General features: G+C 41.0%; 1 protein-coding gene across 1 annotated transcript in view; it reads right to left on the minus strand.

Annotated features, from left to right (window-relative positions):
* Positions 1-95: 95 nt before the first annotated feature.
* LOC102212940 (zinc finger matrin-type protein 4) overlaps positions 96-27,009 on the minus strand; it is a 58,135-nt gene continuing 31,221 nt past the window's right edge. Inside the window, exons 4-7 of the mRNA XM_005743826.2 lie at positions 25,787-25,964; positions 19,615-19,872; positions 13,372-13,468; positions 96-1,047 (exon numbers count right to left, since the gene is read on the minus strand). Of these exons, the coding sequence (XP_005743883.1) occupies positions 1,026-1,047; positions 13,372-13,468; positions 19,615-19,872; positions 25,787-25,964 (555 nt within the window). The 3' untranslated portion in view covers positions 96-1,025. The remainder of the gene's footprint in view (positions 1,048-13,371; positions 13,469-19,614; positions 19,873-25,786; positions 25,965-27,009) is intronic.

The raw sequence follows: 27,009 nt of genomic DNA on the forward strand, positions 1-27,009 counted from the left end.
TGAAGTGTACCTCTGGTGCAAATTACTGACCTCTGTCATCATTTTAAGTGGGGGAACTTGCACAATCGGTGGCTGACTAAATACTTTTTTGTCCCACTGTACATGTTGCCCTCCTCAGAAAGATTTTTTTTATCACCTCCAGACTGCATCTGACATCAGTATTTAGTGCTATGGGAATGTTTTGAGCAGTAAATGATTCACAGAGTTGCACAGACCCTCTTCAGAGCAGAAGTTCAATAGTTTCTTTGCTACTTTTCTCTCCCTTTTAATCTTCAGGTTTTGATTATTTTGGCATATGTGAAAATGGGTTTCAAAGTGGCACATCCGCAATTGGTAGACAACACTAGATTCAAACCAACAGCTTTTTGAAGTTATGGAAATTCATGCAATCTGCAATGGCTGAGGTCATCGGGAAGTTTCTTGTCCTTGAAAGTCTGGGCCTGAGTAGGTCTCAAGTGGTCTGAAAGTGAGCCGCGCTCACGGCACCGTCAGCATCACTGCATATTAAATACACGTTGAAACACAAGATTCTGGTCAGACTTGGTTCACGGTCAGAGCACTTGGGGGCGGGGGACTGCTAGTTACATGGTTACTGTAACTGCTGTTCTGTGACGATCATTGTCATGGTTTTCACCACTCTGAGCAATGCGCTGACATCATTTCAATTTCAGGATTGTGGTTCACACTGGAATTACATGGCAATACACAGCCGCAGGTCTTCTGACGGCCGCCGGTGTTTAGAGCTCGTTGAAGGTGCTGAATAGATCTCAAAGATATATTATTTTTTGATCAAAGATAGAAATTAACACACTCACAATGACCCACGCACTCGTACTGCAGATGTGTGCATAAGTGCCTATGACACACATATAGGCTATATACACAAACACACGCATACTGAAGTTGCACTGCACGACTTTCGCATACTCTCGCATACTAAGACAAGTCCTCTTTTCGGAAGTTGTTTATTCCAATAATCTCTGTCTTCATCACTTCTTCTTTCCAGAGTAGCCTGTCTCTCTGACTTACTGCTGGTGTTGCTTCAGGCTGAAAACAAAACACAGAAAAGAATTTGTTAGTCGTGTTCTGTCTCTGACATAGGCAGATCCGACAAGACAGGGCTCTTTAACCACAGGGAATATCAAGCCCATGGGGCGAAAGATATTTTAGTGTCTGATATGTTTGGTCCCGTGGAAGCAATTTAATTTACCTGTAAATCCGCGTCTCGTGCCGTTTTTCATATAGCGCAGTCGTCATTTGTAATATAACGAGACATTGTAACCTTGGATTGCTGTTATTATATCGTATTATCTGCTGAACTGAAAAGAATTCCCTTTTACCGGGAGTGACAGCTCGACTTTATGTAAAGCATTAACCAATAATCCGGTTTCACAATCTTCTCATAATTACAGCAGCCTTCTATCTGGCTATACTCCAAATTGAAACAAAGAGGAAAGATACGAGCATAAACCCTCATGTTTAAGGTGCGGTAATTACTGTGGATTTAGCCTTTATCTTGAACCGCTGATTGTTTTTCATGATGACGGCTGCTGCGGCTGCATTCTGCGGCTTTATCGCCACGAAACAAAGCAAGTGTGGCGGCAAACATGCCGCATTTAATTAAAACAAGGAGATAAATCGGATTGAAGATCACGCCACGCAACACACACCTAACTGAGTAGGCATTTTCAGGGCAGAGTGTTCAAAGGACTCGATTCTTGAGAAATCCCACAGCTGATATTGAGAAAATGAAATGAGTGCTTGGTATTTCACTTTTCTAAATGTCATAGCAGAAATCTCAACAATAATGTGCAACACTTCCTTCATCTCGGCAACGCTGTTGTGTAATTGTTTCTCACGTCAGTTTGAGGTGCCTTTTAACTTTCATGATGCTGTTTTGAGAGGTTTTCTCTCCAGTATGAGCTAAACTTCTACAAACTGAGATAAAAGTCAAGTGAAAATGAGATGTTTGGCTTCATACGGCTGTATCAGTCTGAGTCTGACAACGTGTCCCCCGAAAACCACAACAAATTCCACCATTTTCAGCTCAGTCCTTGTTAAACTGTCATTCCTGTCCTAATTGGGCTGTTGTCCCCACCCACCCAGCATCTCCTCCGCTCACACAGAAACACACACACACGTTGCCAGCTGAAATGGAGTGAGAGAAAGAGAGAGGATTCATGGGCACCATAGCTGTCAGCACCTATTCCGGTAATGGCTGTTAAAACAGTGGCCTCTACACCCTGTCTGGTCTGTCAGGACTCATCTAGCATGTTAGATTCTCTGAAGAGTGGAGGGCACGACTCTGGTAGCTTGTATTGTTCTCTCTGAGGGGACAGGTAGCAGCAAGGAGGGGCGGGAGGGCAACAAGGTGGGAGGGGCAGAGCGAAAACACTGTGGGGTAGAAGAAGGGGTCAAAGAAAGTCAACAGAATGATGTAAGCTGATAGAAAAAAAGGGCCTGAATCCAAATTCTTTGTACATTCTACATAAATATGTAAACATCATACACAAAAGGTGTTATTGATACACAAAGTAATTATCTAAACAAATAATTTTATCCAGAGATTTTTGTTTTGACCATTCTACAAATCCCAATACAAGCACTTGGGACACTGAACAAAACAAAATGCAGCCATTTAAATACAGCATAAACAATTTATTCTGAATAAATAAATAATACCCATTTTGAATTTGATGGCAGGAACACGTCTCAAAGGACCATGCTCACCACTGTGTAGCATCCCTTCTTCATTTAACATCAGGTTTACAGTTTACGGTTGATTCTAATTAGTTTACATTTATTGATTCTTGCGACCACTCAGATGTGGACTGATATTTATTCAAGCAATCTTCATATTTTAGGAGGTTCCATCAGCATATGTTTAACATTCTTTCTTGATCCAGAGCATTATTACCGTTAATGATGACAATGTTTATCCGGCTGATGATACATCACAGGTTACAGGTTATTTTAATGTGTCAAGTACAGAAAGACAGTGATACGTTTTATTGTTGGTTGGCTGCATTGCACAAACTAATGAGAATCACAATTCATTAAAAAGTCAAATCCAGTACAAATGCCATTTTGCTAACATCTGACCAATCATTCTGTGGAGGGACAGACGAACTCACCTTGCTATCGCATAAGTTCATTGGTTGTTAGCTTCAGCCTCAGGTAGTTGGCTAAACGACAAAGCTACCAGATCTTTTTTTAAATCTTTGTGTTAAATAAATCATTAGACTGGTACAGTTAAGCGGACGATGTTTTTTTTCTTCACTAGCAGGAAGACTCACGTGTTTTACAATTTACAACCTGTCAGCAGGTACACCTTTTAACTCCATCAACAGTGACAGGCTCCACCTGGTGGCACAAATATGTACTACAGCAAATCCACAATAAATTTCCACCCCATGTCCTTCAGCTTTTACAGTTGGTTTTCATATGAACGCACAATAATATTGCTAGCACCTTTAACATGTTCAGTGATGCACAAGGTCAAAACATCCTATTTCACAGTTTTCTTGTGGTTGCCATGTGAAGGGCATGTCTCCAGTTGTTTAATAATGCAATATGGAGTGCAGCCTTTAAAAAAAAAAAAAAATGTGTACATGCAGTGCGCAAAGCCGTGCCAAACATTTCACAATCACTTCAAAGGGAAGTCATGCCTGTACAAAAAATAATTGATACACACTATAGCATGTGTGAGCAATCTTATGGTGAGAGAGGTACATATATATTTTTTACTCAAGGAGCTTTTTCCCCTGATGCTTGAAAGCCAGTGGCATACTTTATTTATTTCTTGTAAGTATAAAGCAATTTCATAAAGGGCAGTGTAATAACAGATTCAGGGAGCTTTATTTTCCATAAAATAATTAAGTAAAGTAAAGGCTGTGAATGGGTTCTAGGATTTATATTATGGTTTGAAATTTTCCCTGGGTAAATGTGAGGGAATTGTAATTGTGTTTAAATTCAGATCTGTATGTTATGTTTGCTCAATAATATGTTTGAACTTGCAGGTCCCAGCTTCCATTAATTACCAGGTTATTTATCATATTGTTTGGAAAATGTCCCTTGGCAGTTTCTATAGAGCAAAATGGTCGAGGGATCTGCTGAGTGTGTAGTGAATACACAAACACCCAACATGTTCCTCCCTTTTGCATAATGCCTTCAACTTTTACATTGAGTGCTTTTGACATAGTAAATTTGTAAGCGCTTTTCTGTTTCTTTTTAACGTTTACCTAACAAAAAAATATTTATTATGATTGAATCAATTTTATCCAGTCAAGAAAACATTTTAGTGGTGATGACTATCCTTGAAAAAAGCCCTGCCATACTTTTATTAGTCCAGTGTATGAGCAAGGTGTTACACGGTGAGGAATAGAACGATGAAGGCTGGAAAGATGACAGAGCCAAGAAAAGCAGCAGGACACTAGAAGGTGAAGCTGGGGAAGGGGTACAAATAAAGGTCACGGTCTGTGAGTGGATGGGGTCGTTAATAAATAGACTAATCCAATAATCTCTCCCAGGGCCACACATGTGGGATGTAAGATATATGGGGATGAGAATGTGTGTGCGAAAGAGGGCAGAAGCAGTGCACGAGCCTGTGTGTCCGAGGGAGGTGTTGGTGAGGATGTGAAGGTCACCTTGGCACGCTTTGGATGCGTGTGTGTGTTTTTGCATGTCAGGTATACAGTTCAGCAGTGGCAGTTGCAAAGGGAGCAGCGATGTGAGTCATGGTTCACGCATGATCCGGCTAACCCCATCCCCCAACACAAACCACCACCCTAAAAAAATAAAAATCAAATAAATAAAACTCACCCTTACCTTATTAAGTTAACGGACAGCAACACCCAGGGCGGTGTATGCGTAAGCTTGTGTGTACGTGTGTGTGTGTCTCTGCATACAAAGTCTGCCTGTTTGTCTGATTTTCGGGTGAAAGGTGTAAGGGAAGACAAGGACAAATACCTTTGGGGGAGATGAAAAGAGCCCAAGGCATGAGCCTACCTCTGAGTGTGTGTGTGTTCAAGTGTGACAGAGGGGGCATGTGAGACGAGAGCCAACCGATGAATCCTGAATTAACCTTTTCCTCGCCTCAAGCGGTGAGAGGATGCACACACACATTGCTGGGGCTATTACACATGCATGCATATAGCAAGCCTGGCCTATTAGCAGGTCGACAAGTCAACCATTTGCATGGGATTTATCTTACAATAAGCACTGTAATCTCCAACTGTCGTTGCCACCCTCTCTCTGAGCCTTTCCCTTTTAAATGTGCATTAGTCTATTTTGTGTCTGTGTTCTCTGACGCTAAATAATTACCAGGGTGAGTAGGCTAAATGGATTGTCCCAGACCTCACCATCATACCTCTGGGGCCTACGGCAACATCGGCATAAACACACATTAAAGCAAGCCAGAGGTCGAAATATATCAAAACAAAGCGCCCAGAAAGCAAAGGCCATGCAAACCTAGTGGGTGATGTGAATGGAAACAATATTAAATGGGCAGTTAAAGTTCAGGCAGTGTCATTGGTCAGAGAATAAGTATATATTATAACCATACTGACAGCTCACATCAAGTGAAATACACTCTACTGCACTTGGTTTTCACTTGTGGGTTCCAAGTAGGTAATTAGTGACGTTTCTTTGTTTACTTTTTACTTTCAGTGTATCTTTACACACATAGAATCTTATCTGGATCTGTCAGTATGCTTTATATTTACTGGAAAATAGCCTTAAAAAAGCCTTTAAGGTAGTCTTTATGTCAGTTATGAGTTCTTTAATAGAAGTTTTGCAAGCCCAAACCACTCAAAGTAGTACTGTTGATTAATATTCTAGATTTGATTATAGGAACTAATTAATATTTAAAAAGACAGACATTTAATTGTGAAAAACACGTTAAAATATATAATAAAAATATTAAAAAATGAGATAGAGGCAAAGTCTCTGGCTTGTTAACTGAGTGCTATCCTGCAACAGCACATACTGTGTTGGTCAACTTTGAACAACTGTGTGGTGCACACCTAATGCAGCTCTCACTGCTCCAGTCTTCAGACACATCTCAGCAGGAGTAAAGACACACACAGAGAGAGAGCAGTGAATAATTTAGCTGGCTTTAATTAGAGAACATAAGCTGACGAACTGAAGGTAAAAGGTGTAAACTCAAAACAGTTATCTGGCTCTAACCTTTCCTGGAAGTTTTTTATAAATAAATAATAGTTAATACTAAGAGTAAAGCAATTAAATACATGAGCTAACTTAATGGATGTAAAATAAAACAATTAAAGATTAAAAATATGATTTTGTTGCCAATTTTGACAGCCCTGAAACCCATCATAGTGAATTTTATTTATGTTTACTTACTGCGTAATATAAAATCTCTTTTGTGGAAACTGTAAATAATGCAATATTTGTATGGAGGTAATGCAATTCCAACTATAAAAGGGTAAATATGACATATTAGTGTTGGTGTATTTGGCTGTTTCTTGCAATTGACAACTTTCTGAAAAATTTGTGTTTCTAGTGCAAATCCTTGACAAACAGTTCGCAGTAAACAGGAAGTTATTTACCCGTAGAGTAAATAACTGATAAATACTATAGTGTGTCTGTGTACCGGCACATCTGGACCAAGATTCAAAAGTAGCTGACTCCTTCTTCTTCATGGAAAACCGTCCAAAGTCCGTTCACCCTGCTGCTAACTGGCAGCAATACAAAGAAGCCGTACAACCAGACCTGCTCAGGATGGGAGACTACTCAGTTCCTCCTGCACACTTCACAACAAACTATTTCTTTATTTTTACATCCTAGTTATTAATTCAGTCATTTATAATCTTCGGCTTTGTATTTGTAGCATATACAGGCTACATCTGCATTAGATTAACTTGTGTTGTATGTCAGCCATCAAAATGATTTTTTTTTTGTGGGGCAAAAAGTTGCATAGAAGTTTTAAAAGTTGATCTCATATTACCCATGCTATGAGTGCAGGCTTGCAGTCTCTGCTGGGAGCTGCTTCCCATCATGCGAAGACTTCCCAGATTTTTGCACAGCAGTAGGGCTGCAAAAAATCCCAGCTCAGCTTTTGTTGGCTGATGGCCTTATGTTCCTTCTTTAATTTTCACTTTTTTCTACTTAGCCATTAGCACGCAGTAGTCGAGTTAGAAACCATCACGGGGATCTAATGCTCATCTGTCTGTTTCGGTTCTGTCTGCTGCCTACTTGTGTCTCTATCTCCTGGCCAGCTTGATGCATCAATTTAATTGCAACATACTGTAAAGTGTGGAAGCCTTCCATCCAGCTTATCAAGTTATATCTCTGCTGTTATCATCCTGTACAGGTCCAATTACAACAGCCAGTCTGAAGCAACTGCTTGGACTCTGCAGCATTTCAACTGACCTGCAGCTGACTGTGTATGAAACAGGCAGTACTGATAAGCAGAGCTGGCAGGTTGATGCATCCAGCTGTTTAAAGAATACAGAAATCTCTTGTTGTTTTACGGTGACACATTCCTAATGCCAAACAGCACACGCTCGTACACAAACTCCCCAGAAACAGACGCAGACGCACACACGCATTTTTCATGGATGTTTCTTCGGTGAGAGCTAATCCCCTGCCGCTGTCAGCCGTGCTTTTTGGAAAGCTCCTTACACAAGCCAAAGCTCATCCTGAGTGTGAAATAACACACACACACACACACACACAGACAGATTTAAACTTAGGGTGTAAGATTGCACATAAGTTTGCCAAAGTCTTGTCCATCCAGTCCTGTGAAAGGAACAATCATAGAAGATTCCTTTGCATGGGTTTTTTTCATATTTCAACATCCATCCATCTATCCATTCTCCTCTGCTCATCCTTTTTGGGGTCGAGGGGATGCACAAAAATATAAAAGACATTTCATCTTGACAGCTTGTTTTTTTAAGGAAACAGACTTGGTAAAAACATTTGTACTCAAGCCATGTGCCAGCCAGCCAACAAAACCAACTAAAGCAAAGGAAAAAAACGCACTGCCCTCATTCATATCTAAACTAGCAATTCCTTAGAAGTTGTCTGGTCTTTTATTCGTGCTGCAGCCTTGGTGTGTGCACAGAACTGCGTTTGCACTTTTATGTCAGCAGGAAAATACTTTTCAAACGTTTTAGCACAATAAAACCTGAAAGTGGAATATCTTCTATCATACTCAAACCTGATGCTACACTTTTATTGCGAAGGCTAAAATGGTAAGCGTGCTGATGTAGAAACAGTTAGGAGATGTGCGTAACAGAGATTTATTGGTTTCACACACACACACACACACACACACACACACACACACACACACACACACACACACACACACACACACACACACACACACACACACACACACACACACACACGCGCGCGGCTGTTTTCTGTTTCATCTGAGTGACTGGGTGAAGGCAGAGGAAGTGAGACTGATGAGGTGGAACCTTCGGTCTTGTTCTCTGTTTCCCAGAGGATCGATAACAGCAGTGCAACAGAGCTGGCAGGACTCTTTTTACAGTACCAGTTTTTGCTTTCATAGACTCCAGAATTTAGCATGTGCACGCAATAACGCCACAAGGGCTCACAGCTGTCACACTTTTAAATTGCTTGTGCTATAAAGGCCCTCTCGTGGACTTTTGCATACTTTAAACGGTAATAAAAAAACAGAAGATGGTAATTTCGAATATTTTTGCATTATAAATGGTCAAGCCGCTACACTTCTTCTGTTGAACTACACACACGCGCACACACACATACACACACTGGAGCCTGATCCTGCCAATCATATGATTGAGTGATTATCAGCAAGTGTGAGCACCTCTATAAAGTCAGGGGTACTTTGCTGCTCTGGAGCATTTAGGTGTGTGTTTGTAGCACAGTGCTACAATTTCTCCAGGAGTGGACGTTCCAGCAAATTCACAGCAATACTTAAAGAAAACCCAAGAGTGGCATCTCAGACTGTTCAGGCATCAGTTAACATGATAAATGTTAAACCTTATGACAGTACATTACAAGAAGACTGAATAAGTATGGCTTGTTTGGTAGGGCTGTCAGTTTAAAGCCTGTTCTGTCCAAAAAGGACATGGCAGCGCGCCTTAGGTAAGCAAAGTACAGAGCAAAGCACAGAACTTCTGGAACAATGTCTTTTGAACAGACAAGACCAAAGTGAAGAAGCCTGGTGAAAATCAAACACAGCATATTAGCACGACTACCTCATGCCAACTGTGAAACGCAGTGATGATTGGGGTTTATTTTTTTAGACAGAGGACCTGGACAATTTGCAGTCTCTGTGTAGACCATGAATTCCCCTGAATAACAAAGTAATTTAGAGTCAAATGTGAGGCAATCCCTCTGACAGATAAAGCTTGGCCAAAATTGGGTGCATACAACAGGACAGTGCTCCCAAGCAAACAGCCAATGTATAATACTGTGGCGGAAACTTAAGAGAACTGTGTACTAATGAATGTCCACAAACTTCAATTAAACAAATCAAAGCTGTAAAGAAGAGTGGGACAAAATTCCTCCACAACGATGTGAGACGTGGATAAAATCATACAGAAAATTATTATTTCAAGTTACTGCTGCTAATAAATCGTGGGTTTTTTCACAGGACTACACGGTGTCTTATGAGAGATTTATTTCATGCCTATAGGATTAAAGCACTTATTGCATTATAAACTTTATGCCCTAATGTTTTGAACAAACCTGAGTAAATGCCTTTGTTCTAAAAGAAATGACTAAAGACGAACTCTGCAGACATATCCAGCAAACAACCTTCCTGGAAGCCTGTCAGATAAAATGTGTGAGGGACTTCCTCTGTTTCTGTTCAGTGACCTTTCAGTGGTTTCCCTGTAAATCGTCCTGGTACCTCTCCCTCAGTGGCTCATCTATCATGCCCTGTAAATCCATCACCTCCATCTTAAGCAGTAAAACCTCACAGCTGTCTGCAACAATGGGTTCATCTCACTGTCCACTATATATTTGCTCCACATATCTCTGGTCCCACCTTTCAGTTCAGTTTAAGGAGATTTACTCTGTTGTGATTTTGTTTTATTCTGCATCTTTCTGTCTGTATTACTTCATTGCTGTATGTCTGTCTGTCCCTCCTTATCAGTTTTTTTCCTCAGCCTTTTGTCGTGTCCTGTATACCCGTTTTATTTCTTTTTTCCTCTGTCCCAAACGTAACGTGTCTGTTTGCATCTCTCGTCCCATCTGTCTCTTGGTGTCTGTGGTGCGTGTTGTCTCTCTAGTACATATCTGTCTTGCTTACTCTCTCATTCTCTCTCCTAAGTATGACTCTTCCAGTGTGTCTGCCCGCTTCTCTGCTTTGCGACAGTAAAACTGACAGAAGGAGAGAGTTATGAGCCACTGGTTCCCCATGATTTACCGTCTCTGGACAGAGACATTATACAACTCAACAATTGCACATGTCAGGAGTTTAGCTTATGCTCTTATCAAGGTTGACTAGATTGAGTTACCTTGCTTACTGGTATGTGGAAGTAAATGAAGAGTGACTTCTGAAATCACTTCTGTGACCTTCAGTCTTACTACCAAGTATTAAAAAATACTTTTTCCTCCGAGTAGCATCTCTTCTGAAATGTAATCATGGAGTTACTCAAGGTTATTACCCGAACTTGTCATGAAAGTTCAACAACTACAAAAACCTGCTAATTCTCATTTTCAAATCACACAAGCCTCTGATTAGTACATCAGATACTATTTGTACCGCTGTGAGAAGCTTCTTTGCATCTCAGTAAATCACAGTAGGGCCAGACAGCACTGTGGGTAGGAAAAAAATGTGGTTAAACTTTGCCTCTATCTCTGTGCCTGACTTGTAGACACACGTTCTCCTTTTTTTAAACAGCCATCAGATGATTAGTGAGATTTCTAGGGTTATGGGTGGGTTCTGGTTAACATCCACTGGTTTTTATAACATTTTTGCATGAATCATTCAAATGAAAAATCAGAAATTGCATGAAGACTTTATTTGAAATGTAACACCGTCTGAAAATGCGCCTTTTTTGTGTCACTACAACAAAGGAAAAACTGGTTGTTGCAGTAAGTAGTTAATGTGAATTTTTGAGCATGCAGAAGGCAACAGATTTACAATTTTTGCCAATTTATCATAATTAATCGCCTTATTATCACAAACCGATTACATGCATTTGCCAACTTGACCCCATTTAATCTCATACTGATGGTAGCAGACTGATACCATCTTATTGGAGTTTCATCGCTGCAAGTTGCTTTGAAGATGGCAACTGACTGCCAGTTGTCACAGAACTGGACCCATTTTTAACGCAACTATTTCAAAGACTGCAAGCTCATTGCACAGAGTTGCACCAACTTTTTCACCACTGTTTTCCATAGTGTGACTTAGTTAAGCAAAGTAACTGTGCAGGCAAATGGTGAAACATATGTCAATTATTTTAAAGTGTCCTCACACTGTATGATCTTTAAAGCTGGCAGAACAGGCCTGATGTTTCTCATGATAAACATACAGAGCATCATCTGCTCTTTATGCGTACAACCAAATACATATTTTTTAATGGATTAAAGAAAATCTTTGCTTTCTGTTTTTCTCACTTCTTTCTCTCACTGCCTTTCTCATCCTTGTTATAGCTGCTGCTGCTTTTCTCACTACACCCACCAGTCTCTAAGAGTTAACTTGCTTACAGAAGTTTAGTCTGTGCAGCCCAGACAGCTATATGCTCTAGGGTAGTTAAATACCAAAAAGTAAAAAAAGCTTCAAATTTCTAAAAAAGGAAAAACAAAACAGCAGAAAGCTGCACTAACAATATAATATCCTCAAGCGCCCTTTTATCTGACAAATACATTCATAAAACACTTAATTTACACTGTATTCCTTTAAATACAGACAGATGCATGCACGCACACAGACGAGCACCATTAACCTGCCTATAACCATGCTGACAGCTATCTCATGGCAAATGCATGAAATGTAACGGTTCCATATCACAGTCTCATCCTGCGGGTGGATATAATTTCTCAGACACCGGCTGTGATTCCTTGGGATTTTCTAAAATCAGTAATGACCCAAGCCTAATTGTGAAAGACTCATTATAATAAATTCCACATTGTTATTTTTGTAATTCTCAAATCTGCTGGAACTTTCATTATATTTCATTTTACTCACATATACATCTGATAAAACAGAAACTAATGGAACCATCAGTCCTTACTCTTTGAAACAACATACCGCTTCTAATGTTGGAACTTTTTTATAGTATATTTTGTGACAGTGATAAATACAGCCCCAAATGGTTTTCCTCACACAGCATGGTAAAGTAAAAGTAATGTAAATAAGTGAACGTCAGTTTTTAGGCATTTACAACACAAGTCAGCTCTTGTCATTAAATCTATGTTGTTTTCTATTTTTGCTTCAAGTAAAGACATGAAAGTGTATGATGCCACCCATTAGTTGGTTTCTGTTCTGAATCTAATTGTATTTGCATTGCATTTGTCTTGCTTTTACAAATCAAATGTAACCATATTTGGATAAGAGGGTAGAAATTGAGAGTTGTAATAATAATAATAATAATAATAATAATAATAATAATAATAATGGATTGGATTTATATAGCGCTTTTCAAGGCACCCAAAGCGCTTTACAATGCCACTATTCATTCACTCTCGCATTCACACACTGGTGGAGGCAAGCTACGGTTGTAGCCACAGCTGCCCTGGGGCAGACTGACAGAAGCCAGGCTGCCATATCGTGCCATCGGCCCCTCTGGCCAACACCAGTAGGCGGTAGGGTAAAGTGTCAGCCTATGCTGGCTAGTTAGCTCTTGGTTAGCAAGCCACAACCTTTGGGCTGTATCAGGAAGTATAACAATCCACTGTAGTGACCTGTTTCTGAATAAGGAAGCAACATTTATCTTGAAAGTATATATAACTGGAATGCTAACTTTGGAAAGTGAAATACAAACTTTAAACAAAATGTATTAACTGAACAGCACTCACATGTGAGTCAGAGTTGCCATGCTCTTGATGATGTATAACTACAAACTGTAATATAGTTTCATATAACAACTTTTACAAATGGGAAAATCAGACACCAAACAATTGTAAAAATGCGTATTTCCTGCTTGAAAGTATTAGCACTGGACTTTGAGCTGGAAAACGAACCGTTCAAAGAAATCATTAAAAGCCCAAAATGACTATGACATTTTAAAAAAATGCCTGAAATATACTTGCACAGTGAATCTTTATAGATCTTTATACCCGTGCAGGCTGCATTGATGGCGAAGTGTAGTTGCTTATCCAAGGAAGTGCATGCCATGTCATTAAGGTGTAGAGTTAACACAGAACTATAAATCTGCTGTATGTTGTTGTTGTACTCACTTGTTCTGGTGCTTGGAGCCCTGGAGGTGTGCATGATACTGCTCAATGGAGTTGAGGACCACACTGCAGACACTGCAAGAGTAACTACTTCGCAGCCCTAGAGAGACATAAACATATTATAGTTACTGTAAGTCACTTTCTGTAAGTATGATTTATAACAATCCCTAAAAGCTGTCATCATCATCATCATCATCATTTGGATCACCAGCTAGTAGTAGTGAGCCCAACATGAGCAACAATAAAAATCTATACTGACACTAAGTAACAGTCTAATTTTTACCCTCAGTAGTGTTGGGTAATTTTCCTAATTAGAGTGCATCTGGAAAGAGATTTGATTAGACTGATCATTAGCAGAAAACCAGTTACATTTTTAGATTCTTGGATCAGTGCCCCCTTCTTTTTAGTGCCTGCGTGTGTGTGAGGGGTTCCTTTTTAAAACTTGCACTAGAAAGGCGGGTACCGCAGAAGAATTTGGACTCTAGGAATCAGAAACGAACAGCACAGTGGGATGTGTGCATGTCTGCTTTGTGTGCATGCACAGTTGTATTGTGTTGGTGAATGCAAGCTTGAGTTGGTGCAGCTCAGACACAGATGTTAACTAATTAGAGGGTTTGCAGGTGGTCGCGATGAACACCCAAAAATAGATCGATGAATTTGGAGATACTCATGGAGTGGGGAGAAGGGAGAGTTGGTGGTGCGGAGATGGGGATTAGGTAGAAGAAGCGAGTGAAAGAGAGGAAATATCCAGAGAATAATACGATGGTTTAAACAGAGGAGGGAATGGATAATGATTTATTACACTGCAGCATTGATGTAGCATTCACGCTGGGGTTTAATGACCACAAAAAAATGTGTATCCAAGCCCCAAAATAACGTCCCGTGGTAACTAGAGCACCGATTTTAAAATCGTCTTTCTTTTTCATAAAAGGAAGCAGAGGAAATGATCTCTCTGGGTAATCAACAACACGCTATAATTGCCCGTGTTTCCCCTGTTAGAGATCCAATGAAGAGCTATTTTTGTTTTCTCACTTTTTGCACACTGCAGAGCCATCACTGCAGAACTTTACTTTATTTTCTGACAATGGGTGTGAAATTTTAGTTATGCTGTGCAACTAAAAATTGGGGTGTGCCTGCTTGTGTGTACATGCCCTTTTCGCTGCTGTCATTATCGTCCTTGAGATTTATGACTTGTCTTAGTATTCCTTTTGACCTTTCGTAGCAGTAATTGGTGAAGTACACTGGGAGATGAAGTTGTAATATAGTTAGGAGTGGTGGGAGGTCGTTTAGGCTTGGGCAAGAGCTGCATAATGTGGCATATCTACTCCCTGTTGCCTCAAGAGTCCCTTAGTCTCTTTCAGGGGTGATTAAGGATAAGCAGTCATTTACAAGAAAGCCAGGACTGAATTAGTTGCCTGAAGTAACTGCTGTCTTGGCTTAAATGTTGATATTTTTGCAACTATTAGGAGCTAATAACTAATTCTGTGTGTATGTGTGTGTGAAAGAGAGACAGAGAGAGTGGGAAAAAAGAGAGCCGGCGCATCTTCCACTGCCAAAATGTCATTACTTCTGTTCTCTCTAAATGAGAAGGCTATTAATTGGAGAAGCGATAATTTAGAAAGAAAGGAAAGATAAGTCTCTCTTTCTTCTTTCCTCTCTCCTCCCCGTAATTCTATACTGCTGCAAGGATTACATAAAGAGGTCTATTCTTTTATGTGTGATTATGAAGTGTGTTACATGTGCATGTGTACACGTTCGCAGACAAAGGCAGCTTTCCTGCTTTTAGCCTGATTGATGTCACCTCCACACTGACTGCCCGAGTAGCAGAGATATACAATATGCTGCAGTTTGTGTCAGCACCAGCCTTTTGTAAACACACGCATAAACATATACATATGCACAGATAACGTGTTTTGGTTAATAAAGCAGTTCTGGCACAAGACCACACTGTGCCCTAATCCATGTTAATTACATGCAGGGAAAGTGTGTGTGCAACGGTAGTGACAGCACGTGGCTCAGGGTTGTGAATGTAGGGTTTTTTTGTGAGCATGAGCAGTATTTGTGAGGGAGTTCTAAGCCTTGTTAATTACACAAGAAGATATGCCAAGAAGAGAGAAAAGAGGGGGTGAGAAGCGCTAAGGCAGTGGGTGTGGAGCTGTTTGTGGCTGTTGTTTAACGTACAGAGCCTTCTGGCATTGCTGGCACCCCTGATGTGGAGATGCCTAAACGGTTGTCAAAAAAGTAATGAGCTACATTTTGTGCTTAGAAAATTGGGAAAATTATGTTTGTTTCAAGAGTCTTGTTGCAGCGAAATTCAACATCCTGCTGCAGTTTCAGTGTGTGATGAATTTTAGCTTTCGGCTTTTTCACTATGTCCCAACTCAAGCAACATTAATGACCCATTTGGAGCACGATATTTGTGGCTCGTTCCAATACCACGCGCTGCCAAGCTCTGACTGCAGCTCCTTTTTATGTGAGAGGCTCAGAGGAATTTCAGGTAGCGGTTAGCACTAGCAGTTGTGAAATCTAGTGTTTTGCACACACTTTTGGTGAACGGTGGGATTGTTTGAAGACAAAGAGGGAGGGAAATGGGCCGTGTACAACTAATGAACATCAAGTTTCCTATGGATAAATTCAAGGTAGAGTTTCCTCTAATTTGCACTCACTGTAGGGTATTCATGTGTAATGTTATTCATGCTTCTTGTAGGATATTAGTTTATAGAGCGCTTACTACCCCAGAGCCTTTGTGCTTTAGTTTACCATGCGCTTTGCAAGATTAAAAATGAACTGAATCCAAGAAGAGCCCATTGAGATGCAATCAAAACTAACAGTCTGCAGCAAATACTTGACAGAGCCTCTCAAAGGAATATATCGCAAATACCATAGAAGAGAGGGGTTGAGATTTGGGTGAGAGTCAGATTAAATCCAAGTGGAATTTTACCAGCAAACTTTGAAGGACTTAGAGAGAGACTAATTATTTTTTTGCAGCCAGTGTGACAGTAATTGGAGAGACCATCTGTTTCAGACAAAGAAAAAATTACCAGGCGCAGGAAACTATCTTTGTGAACTATTGCTTTTAAAAAAGGATTTCCAGATTCTCTTAGATTTTTCTAGTTTTCTAGTTTCTTCACTGTAAGCAACTAATAATTCTTAAAGGTAGCTTATTAAGATGGAGTTCATGGATTTGGGGATTATTGCCAGAGTCGTTCAGTAAAACTTTTGAAAGACACAATAATAATTATTATTGGTATAATTGATTTACCAATAGAAATGGGCAAAAGAAATGGAAACAGGAATGCATTTAGTGGCATCTTTCTCTTATCTCTAGTGTTTCATAGTCCAACATTTCACTTTATTTTCCTGTCTTTAACTGAGCTTTTGGTCGATAATAACTCCAGAGGGAAATACACAGGTCTTTAGCTGCTAAATGCTCCACTACATTCACTAGGGAGCTGCTTACTTCACATGATGTGTTGCTGGACAGGTAGTTGGTTTATCACTGGTGAGAACAGCTGCTTGCTGCTGCTAGAAATGACACCGTCGAGCGTGATGAGCCTAAAGAAAGATGTGCCAGTTGCACTGTTAAACAATAACAAGGAACTGAAAAAATGTTAAAATGCTGCACGCTGCCGAATCGAGCTGAGTGATAATTTTCCATGTTCTTCACTATGAGTCACTTTTCCACATAACACTATTATTTGAGCCCATTTTATCGGGTTAAATAAGACCTTTTGGGTACTTTTAACATAACTGAGGAAATATATCCTCAAAGAATACTTAAAAAAGCCTAAAAGTATATATTGGTTTTCGGTAAATTTACTGCCTTGTTAGATAAACTGTTTTTAATTCCCAGAGCGAGCTGGTATTCGGACCTACGGTGCTTACACTACATCTTAGTTATGTGTTTCTGCATGTAATTCTGATGTGTGACTGTGTCACAGTAAGTGGGAGAGGAGGTCAGCTCCGTCTCACAACTCTGGCACAGTCATCAATTACACACAATTTTCTCTCGGCTTTAGTGCTTCACCCTCTCTTGGGTCCTGCACACACACATACGCAGACACACTCTCCATTCCTAGACGCTTATCTCACTGCTTCTAATTCTCTTCGGAGTCTCCAGAGAGCAGAGACAATGCGCTGGCTCTGTCTTAAGGGGTTTCTCCCCCGTCATGATTTATGTAAAGACACAGCCGAGTCAGCTGGGCCCCATCCCTCGTCAGTAGCTACTCCCTTGTCCACCACTGTAATCCATCTCCAAGGATTTCGCCTGGCACCTAGCTGTGGAAAGTCACGACATTCTTGCTTGTGTCCCGTCTGTGCAATTAAACCAGAGAAATACATATAAAAAATAAGAACCTGCATGTGTTTAAATGTCAAGAGGTCTTATGATAAGTTTCGTTCGTGGCCACAGGGGGATGAGACAACACAAGTAAAGGTCAATATCATCAATAGGACACAACAGGAAAACACAGTAGGCAGACTCTGTAGCCATAGTTTGGAGAGTAAGAGCATATTGGCGTGCAAATAATTCACCTGTGCCTTGTGGGGGAGATAATAAGGATGACAGATGAGACATGATGCCAGATTGGACGCCACAGTGGTTTACACAAACACACACATTTAGACACAACCTAACCAAAACAAAGACTGAGTATGGCAGAAGGAAGGGGGTGGGAAAGAGATAAAACGAACGTAAAGAGAAAACTATTCCACAAAGGGAAAATGAGGACGAAAGGACATAGATGAATCTGTGCTTGGCAGAAGCCAAATTCCTCCTTTCTCCTCCCCCTCCTGTGCGTATTTTGCTTAGTTCAGCTGCCACCTCCTGTTCGACACTCCCACTGTGATTACACTTGATACACCTGTGACTTCACACCTTAAGTGGTGATAAAAAGCCAATCTGACGTGAGAATCTCGGACCAATGGAAATTCGTCTAACTCAAGAACAAACGAGTACAAACAATGGAGCTGCGCTGTAGTGAACAAAGCGTTCCAGACTAAAGGCCTTGGAACAAACACATGAATGACGGCCCGTATAATAAATCACGGCAACAGCAAGCTCACTTAGAAAACTTCGACCCGTTAAACGTCGCCTGTTCAAGGGCAGTTAAAAGATTTTGCAGTGCAGCCTTGCTCTTCAATGAGGACGATTGTCTTAAAAATAAACAAAATTCTAATTAAATTTAAAAAATGTTTTCCGTGGTTACATTATGAAATTTGGAGTCTGTGGGATCTGGGTCACAGTATGTGAATGGGGGATGATATCTAACATGACACCACTTAAAGCCTCTGAGCCAGTGTAGGCGGCAACATGACTCATGCTTTTAATATGATTGGCTTCTTGAGATGATGATTTGTGTCATGGCACCTGGAGCATGCAGCAAATAGCACTGCTACGGCTTCACAAGTGGATTTATGTTTGTCACAGGCTGTGTGCTGTGTGGTACAAGCATGCGTCAAACTTGTATGTGTGCGGTAGAGGTGTCGTGTGGCACTCATGAATGCATGTTGGACTCAGCTGAAGTAGGATAATGTTTGGTGATATTGGATGATATCACTCCTAAGAACCCGAGAAGGGAAAGTGGTTTCTGTGCCAAATGCTATTCATAATTCAATTAAAGTACCCATCTGTTAGAAATATTTGTGTGAGTGTTGGAATCATTGCCCCATTATCTACACATTTACTTGTTTAATTTACTAATGTTTGACCATTTCATGTGCCATTTTGTGTGAATCATCACACACATAAATATGCATGCATGTAATGTGGTGGATTTCACCTGTTGAGCCTTCTCTGCTCTGCACTGCATTATCTCTTAAGTATGCTTTTCACAATGTGCCAGGAGACTTCACATACAGCTTTTGACATATACTGTTGTGTTGTGACCCTCAGTGAGACAGATACCAGCAGTAGGAATGTAGAGGTAGTTGACTTAAAGAAGAAGCTTTGGCTAATCCTTGCAAAAACACAGCCATGTTGTTATCCAAATGCATGTAAGCTGAGATCTCAACACTGCTGATGGTGCTAAATTTATCAATGAATAACTGGTTTGCCTTACCTCAGTTTAACATATGATATGTACCCCCACACTGAAAGGCATATCAGCATTTCATGAATCCTCATTCACCGCTGCACATCTTGCAGCATCTTGCACTCCCACTTATCGTCTTTCCTCTGACAAAGTCGCAACACCCCTGCTGCCTTTCATTTGCCACTTTTGCTGGGATTGGGTCCAAGAGGCTGACCTGTGCTCTCTGTGGCATCCAGACTGCCTGCTAGCTGCTCCAGGAGGCGTGCCCTGGCTGCATTCCTGCGGTGTTTCTTGCCCTCGTAATGCTGCTGGGCCATCAGAGGGTTGTTGAACCAGGCTCCACACAGACAGCAATATTTCCCAGCCTCTCTCCCACCATTTCCACTGACCACCGCCATGGGCCAGGGTAGGGCAGGTGGAGGAGGGGGACACGCCGCGGGGTCTGTGGGCAGTGGGGTGGAAGGGGAGGAATCTGGAAGCGGAAGTGAAAAGATAGGAGTTAGAGACAAGTCAAGGATAAGATACTGTAGAAGGAAATGAGAACAGGAGAAGGAAAGGGAGAGTGAGGGAGGGAGGATATTAACATGAATTCAAATGCAAATCAAGCTCTAATGTGAAAATTACATGAAATGAAAATATTTTCATGAAACTCGTTAACATGAAAATTTGATGCATTTGCACAGATTCTCACGCACATACTCTTCGCAGACACATGAATTCTCAAATACATGCTTGAAAAACCAAATTTACATTTAAAAACTCCGTAATCAGATTGTACTCATCAAGGCTGAGAGCAAAGAGCAAATGGATTGCTGCGAGCCACATATGTGGAGCATAGATGAGGGCTGGAAGGAGGCCATCTGCACTCCGGGGTCCAGTCTGCAAGTGTTAGAGACTGGCTTCTGAACCTTCCTGTTTTATCTTTTTTTTTTTCAACCTGTACCATCTTTCCTCTCCTCTCTTCTGCAAGGGAATAAAAAAAAAAAATAAAAAAAAAGAAACGGCAGATTTCCAGGTGACCTGCTACTCATGACATGGCACTGGTTACCATGGTGATTGCCCATTAATAGCCAACAGGCACGGACATGTCCACAGGACGGGGTTGTAGCTCTCACAGCGAATACTGCGTACATGCGTGTGGCTACTCGTGTGTCTGTGTGTGAATGTGGGTGTTTGGGTGGCGGACACGCTTACAGCCACGCTTAAGAAAACGTGTGATGTCTTGTATATGTGTGCGCGTGCATGTGTGTGTGTGTGTGAAAGAAGCTCCAGAATAAGCTGTTTGCATGTGTAAGGTACAGTATGTGTACCAAACAAATCATCCTGAGAAGGGATGGTAGGGAGGGGGTTATGTCCACAGCCAAATTGCGTGAGAAAGCTTACAGTGCCAGATGGCATGTCCAAATGTGCCGATTTGCCATCCACAATGTGTCAATGACTCTCGAGTTATACTGACTGTGAGTACACAGCCCCGATGCCGCACGTTTAGTTCACATTTTATATCACAAACAAAAGCCCACTCACACATGCTTTGAAGCTCAGATGAGTCATATCACTTCTTTCACAACAACCATCGTCTCACTGCTAACAAATGCTCGCATGAATCCTTGACCAGTGACCACGGGTGTGAGGTGGGTTCGTTTATGTGTCTTTTTTAGTGTGGGGGGCCTGCGCCGGATTGACTCCAGCCCTTTGAGCTGATTGGCTCCTCATACCTTGATGTGTCTTCAGGCTCTGTTCACATAGTTACTGTATCTATGGCTGTGTCTCTGTTCATCTCACCAACCACACCCACTCATATTCCCTTTGCTTGTGTTTGCCATCGTCTCACTTTCAAAACTCAACCCTGCAACTCTCTTACTGTCATTTTATTTTATTGCTCAAAGCTCAGAGGCAAGTCCATCATCAAATCTCCGGTGTAGCATTCATGTGTGCTTGCGTGTGCCAGTGCGTAAATGACACTCCTCGGTTCTGACAGCTCTACGGAACTGCATGTGATGAGCAGCAACAGGGAGAGACCCTGTGATGTTTTTTCTCCTCTCTTTCCCTTGTTGCACCACTACTTCTCCTCTCCTGACTGTGATCTCTGCACAGTGGAGCAGAAATAAGTGTTTTTCACAGAGTGGGGCATAGGCAGTGTGCACGATAGTGTGTGTTCTGGAGGAAGAGGTGTTGGGTTGAAGTGTATGGGGATGTGATGCGCATCGGGGAGGGAGCGCAGGTACGATCTCTGCTCTCCACCACTCAAAGGCTTCTCCAACACACACGGACTCTACTATTTCTAACCTCACTGTGTTGTATGTTTGTGGGAATATGCGTTAGTGTGTTTGTTAGAGTCCAAGTGTCCTGAGATGCAAGTGAATGCCATGAGTGCCTGCGCCAGTCATCCTGCCATTGTGTTTTTCTAATAATGATTGTGCGTGCATGTGTGTGTTTCTATGTCCATGTGTGCTCAAGCCTGTCAGCTTGGCTGTGCATCTTCTGTGGCGCGCTCATCTCGGAATGATCATGAAGGGTTCTTTTTGACTCTAATCTCTCCTGAAATCCTCTTCTTCTCTCCCAGGTCACTCTTTCTCTCTTCTTGTTCTCTTGTTTCTTTTCCTTCAGGTCCTACTGTCACAAAACGAAGCAAACTGCACGACAGTGCCTGTACAGAAGTGACACTTTTCCCAAAAGTAGGCCAGAGTTTAGCAAAAGTCACTCAGGGGCTTGATTATAACACTCCATTTTGTAGCGATTGTGCCTTTATAGCTGTGAGAGTTTCCCCTTTGAATCCAATTTGAATCACATTATGTAAAGCTCCCCTGGAGTCAACTTAGCAGCACAGACACTTAAAAACACACTAATCTTGAACAATCTTGTGCTTCAACAAAAAAAATATCAATCAGCAGATGTCTTGATTTGATAAAAAACACATTTTATTAATCAGGAGACTTTTATAAATTAATGTCTCTCTGTGTGCCTCATCTGCTAAGTTTTACTTCTTGGGCCTCTGGCATGTTGCCATTTTCAAACACATTTCCCCCTGAATCCCAGGCTAGTAGTTTTGCCTGAACCATCACTAAAGCTGTCCAAATCCACTTCAGATAAAAAAAAATAAAGCCTTTGAAGTAAAAATAGTTCTCAGTTCAGTAAAACATGTCACAAAGAGGGGATGTATACGAGCAGAGGTGAGAGTCTATTTGACAACTGAGTTATGGTTTCTAGTGACGACAGGCTTTTTGTGTTAAGATCAGGAATGAGAACTTATAAATGCATAGCTTAGCATGGAAGAATAATAGATTGTGTTCTGTCTGTTATGTATTGCTGAATGATTGAAAGAATGAATGCTATACTGGTGCATCAAATAGTCTGGCTGAGATTTCATGATTGAAAGGAATTTTTAACATACCTTTTAAATGCTAAAGAGACAAAATGCCTAGTGTAGCAGTCTAAGAGCTTTAAATGTGTTATTTTATTAACCAGAATAAAGTTAACACTTCTGATTCAAGGTTCTAATCATCCATCCATCCGCTTATCCTTTTCAGGGTCGCGGGGGCCTATCCCAGCTGTCATAGGGCGAGAGGCGGGGTACACCCTGGACAGGTCGCTAGGCCAACACACAGAGACAGACAACCATTCGCACTCATTTTCACACCTAGTGGCAATTTGGATAATCCAATTAACCTATCCCCACAAGTTGCATGTCTTTGGACAGTGGGAGGAAGCCAGAGTACCCGGAAAGAACCCACGCAAACACGGGGAGAACATGCAAACTCCACACAGAAAGACCCCGGCCTGATGGTGGAATTGAACTCAGGACCTTCTTGCTGTGTGGCAACAGTGCTAACCACCTTGCCACCGTGCTGCCCTAATCATCTGATTCTAATCATATGATGTAAAAAAGAATATAAGCCAAAAATTAATCATTCAAACTGTCAAATTTTGAAACATAGACATGTATAAGAGCTCACGTGGAGAGACAGCATCCTGTGAAGCTCACCATTGACAGCATTTAAAGTTGTTGCCACAAAAAACACCATCAGGACAGAACATGTTTTTGCACTGTGCTCACAGAGCTGGGCTTTTGGAACACCTCTGCACTCATCAGGATCACTTCTCTTACCAAATCAATCGATATCAGCATTGTATATTTTAAAGAGGGTTTTTGTAACCAACAGCAGTGTGCAAAAGCCTTGAGCTATCCCTTACTTCTTTATATTTTCCTAGGAAAATGGGGAAGAGGTGCAGTGTATTATTGAAATATGTGCAAACATAAATGCAAATAAGGCAAAAACTGAGTTTGGACTATTCTAACAAGCTTGTAAGTCAACATTTGGTATGATGACCTTTATTTTAAAACACAGCCTAAAGGCACGCTTTGTTGTAATTTCTTTAAGTAGTCTTCATGAATAGTTCTTGAGGATTGTTGAAGGACATCCAAAGATCTTCTTCGGTCTTGGCTGCGTTTTATTCTATTTGCTGTCAAGACGATCCCTCAGTGTTTCAACAATGTTGTGTGATGGGTTTGGGATCATTGCTAAGCTCAAAAATTGTTGTAATTTTCATGATGGTAATAGTAGATCAGATCCTGGCAGATTTGTTCTATATTAATAATGCCACCAAGTTTTGACAAGAACCCCAACCCTACTGGTGAAATGCAGCACCAAACAATGACAGAGCCTCCAGCATGATTTTAATCCATTTAAAATTTGGATTTATGACTACAAAAGACAACTTAACACTGATTTTCAGTCCAGTTCTACCTACTTTAATACCACAGCATTTTATCCTTGTTTTCCTTTCTAATAAATGCTTGTTGACAGTGAATATTAGATGGTTTAACTGAAGTGCCAAACACATCTCTCAGTTCCTCTGTCAGAGTTTTGCTTGATTTTTTTCCTGTTTCTTATGGACATGACTTGAGATATGGTTCATCTGCATTAGATGGTTTCATAGACTTCTTCTTTTGTCATTCAACTTGTCTAGTTTCCTTTGATTTTTTTTGCCAAAATATTCCAACCTTTCAGAAAATAGCTATTTGGGAAGCATCTTGCTGGCGGTTTTTGAAAAAGAGTGCTAATACCAAAGTGACTAAAGAGACTATTTTCCTTTCATTTTTACTAAGCACACAGCAGTTTTTTAATGCTTGAATGAGTCAGCTTAAACAATCAAATAACAAAATAAAACAGAAAACAACAAAAACATTATGAAAATGAGTGAAAAATCTGCCAATGTTTCACAGAAAAACTTTGAAAGAAATAAGGACTGGCTCAAGGGTTTTGCACAGTAATATAGCAACAATGAGCACATGACAGAAGCATGTTAGCTAGGACATGTTAGCTAGCTTGTTAGCTGGTAGCTGGTAGTCTGTTGACTGCTGGAAGGGGCTTTGTCTCTCATCAACAACAGTAAAGAAAGATGGAGGATGAGGCAAAGAGAGCAGAGATCCACCAAAAACAACTTGTGACCAAGAGCAGAGCTGTGTCTGCTGTTTGTTCCTTAAAGGAACAGTTTAATGCTCTTTTTACTTTGCTGTCCGAAGCTCAAAGAATATTTGGACACTGCCTTGACTTCTTTTGCTGCTGTGACTGCTGTAACAGAAACAAAGCACTGTGACTGGTTTTTTAAACTTTTTGAGGCAAGCCAATATTTCAACACAAAACAGCTTCTGTTGTCGGGCACATCTTTTTTCGATTTTATTCTCAGTAATTTCACTTTTGACAATCTATTTGCTGCATCTGGACCTCTGACATGTAATTTTCTTTTTTTGCAAGACTTGCCTGTCCACTACCATATGCCTTGCCCCTTTCCAACTATCAGACAACAAAAGTCCCTGCTGCGTGTGGTTCAAATCCAGCAAGCTTTTGAAATTGGCTGCGTTTCTGTCAGAATGGTTGTTTGGTTTCCAAGAGCCTCTTTATCTTGCCTGGCACTTTCTTAGCATTAGCAAACTTCTCACAGGTGATGCATTTGAATAGTGTTGACACCTCTGTAGCCAAGAGACATGCAGCTTTTGTGATAGTGTCTGCTGACAGTTTTTCTTTCTCATTTCTAAAAGTTGTGTGTCTTCTGCAGTGAGGTAGTTACTCAACACAAGAAAATTATGTGTTTTTTTCCCCTTATTAACTTCCTTAGTGTCATTCAGGGCCTTTGATGTATCACACACGGATAAATCCCACCATCCAGCAACTGCGAAATGAGACTGGAGTTCCCTTCATTTATAACTATGGCTGTCATAAAATCTCACAACACACCAGGATTTGGCTCAAAGGCACACTAGCGTGCCTTACTACACCATTTGCAAACTGCTGCACAGCTTTAGTACGTTAAGTTAAATATCTGAGTTTAATCTTTATGTAAAAGTCTAACACAGGTCAATATAACAACTAGACTGTGTGCGATACCTGTGTTTGTGGGGTTGGCTATGGCTGTGGGTACACTGGGTGGCTCCCCCAGCACCAGGCGGACTCTCTTGGCATGGGTTTTGCCCTGGTAGTGGGACTGTGCCACAATTGCAGAGGTGAAGAACATGTTACACAGGGTACAGCACTTGTTCCTGTCCACTTCTGTCTCTGCACAGTCCTATAGCAGAAACAGAGGAAGAGAAATGGTAAAAGAAAGTGTCAGAGGGGTGAAGAGAGGTGTTGAGAGAGAAAAATAAATCAAAGTACAAGAGAGTATAGCGAGTGGAGAGGTGTAGGCTGATGACGAAGGGAATGGTGTGAAAAAAGGCAGGGAGAGGTAAAAGTGAGAAAAAGAAGAGAGACGGGGGGATGGAAAGATGTAGACTTTACACTGACCTCACTGGGCTTTTTCTCTCTCACTTCCTCTCACACACACATACACACACACACTCACACACACACATACACGTGTACACATGAAGGCAAAGAGAGGACTAATCAAATATTCATCTGTCTCTCTGGGCTGAGATTGTGGCTTCGGCCTTTCACCGCAGCTGGTTCATTACTAATGATGAGGGAGAGTTGCTCCCTACGGAAGAGAGAGAATACAAACAAAAAGACCAACCAACCGCCTGATTGACACAAACATGCAACCACACACACACACACACACTCATTCTTTCATCCATCATGAAGTATACTGATTTGCGGTTAGGCAATAGACATTTGCCTAACCCCAGTCTTGCCCTAAATCTAACCTAGCCTCAACCTTAAACCAATCCACACAGAGGGACTATGACGATACATTTATGTACTCACAGGATGAGTAATACATGCACGCATGTACTTTACTTTGAGCCTTGTCCTGAACACTCAGAAACACTTTAAAGCCTACTAGAATGTGCAACATATCACACATATGACATATGCTGCAAATAACTGTCAATGTCAGTCTTTGTGGTATCTCTCTCTCTCTCTCTCTCTCTCTCTCTCTCTCTCTCTATCTATCTATCGATACATATTTTAACAGGGACATAGAACAGGGACAGGTCAGAGTAATATCTGATATTCCGAAAAAGAGACACTGTCATTAGAAGTCTTTATGGTTTATATATATATACTACTACACCCAGCACGCCCCTGCGGGCGGTTTATCCTTCAAGCTCGGGTCCTCTACCAGAGGCCTGGGAGCTTGAGGGTCCTGCGCAGTATCTTAGCTGTTC

The sequence above is a fragment of the Pundamilia nyererei genome, unplaced genomic scaffold (assembly GCF_000239375.1).
Source record: "Pundamilia nyererei isolate P.nyererei 1_Seehausen unplaced genomic scaffold, PunNye1.0 scaffold00136, whole genome shotgun sequence".
Lineage (NCBI taxonomy): Eukaryota > Metazoa > Chordata > Actinopteri > Cichliformes > Cichlidae > Pundamilia > Pundamilia nyererei.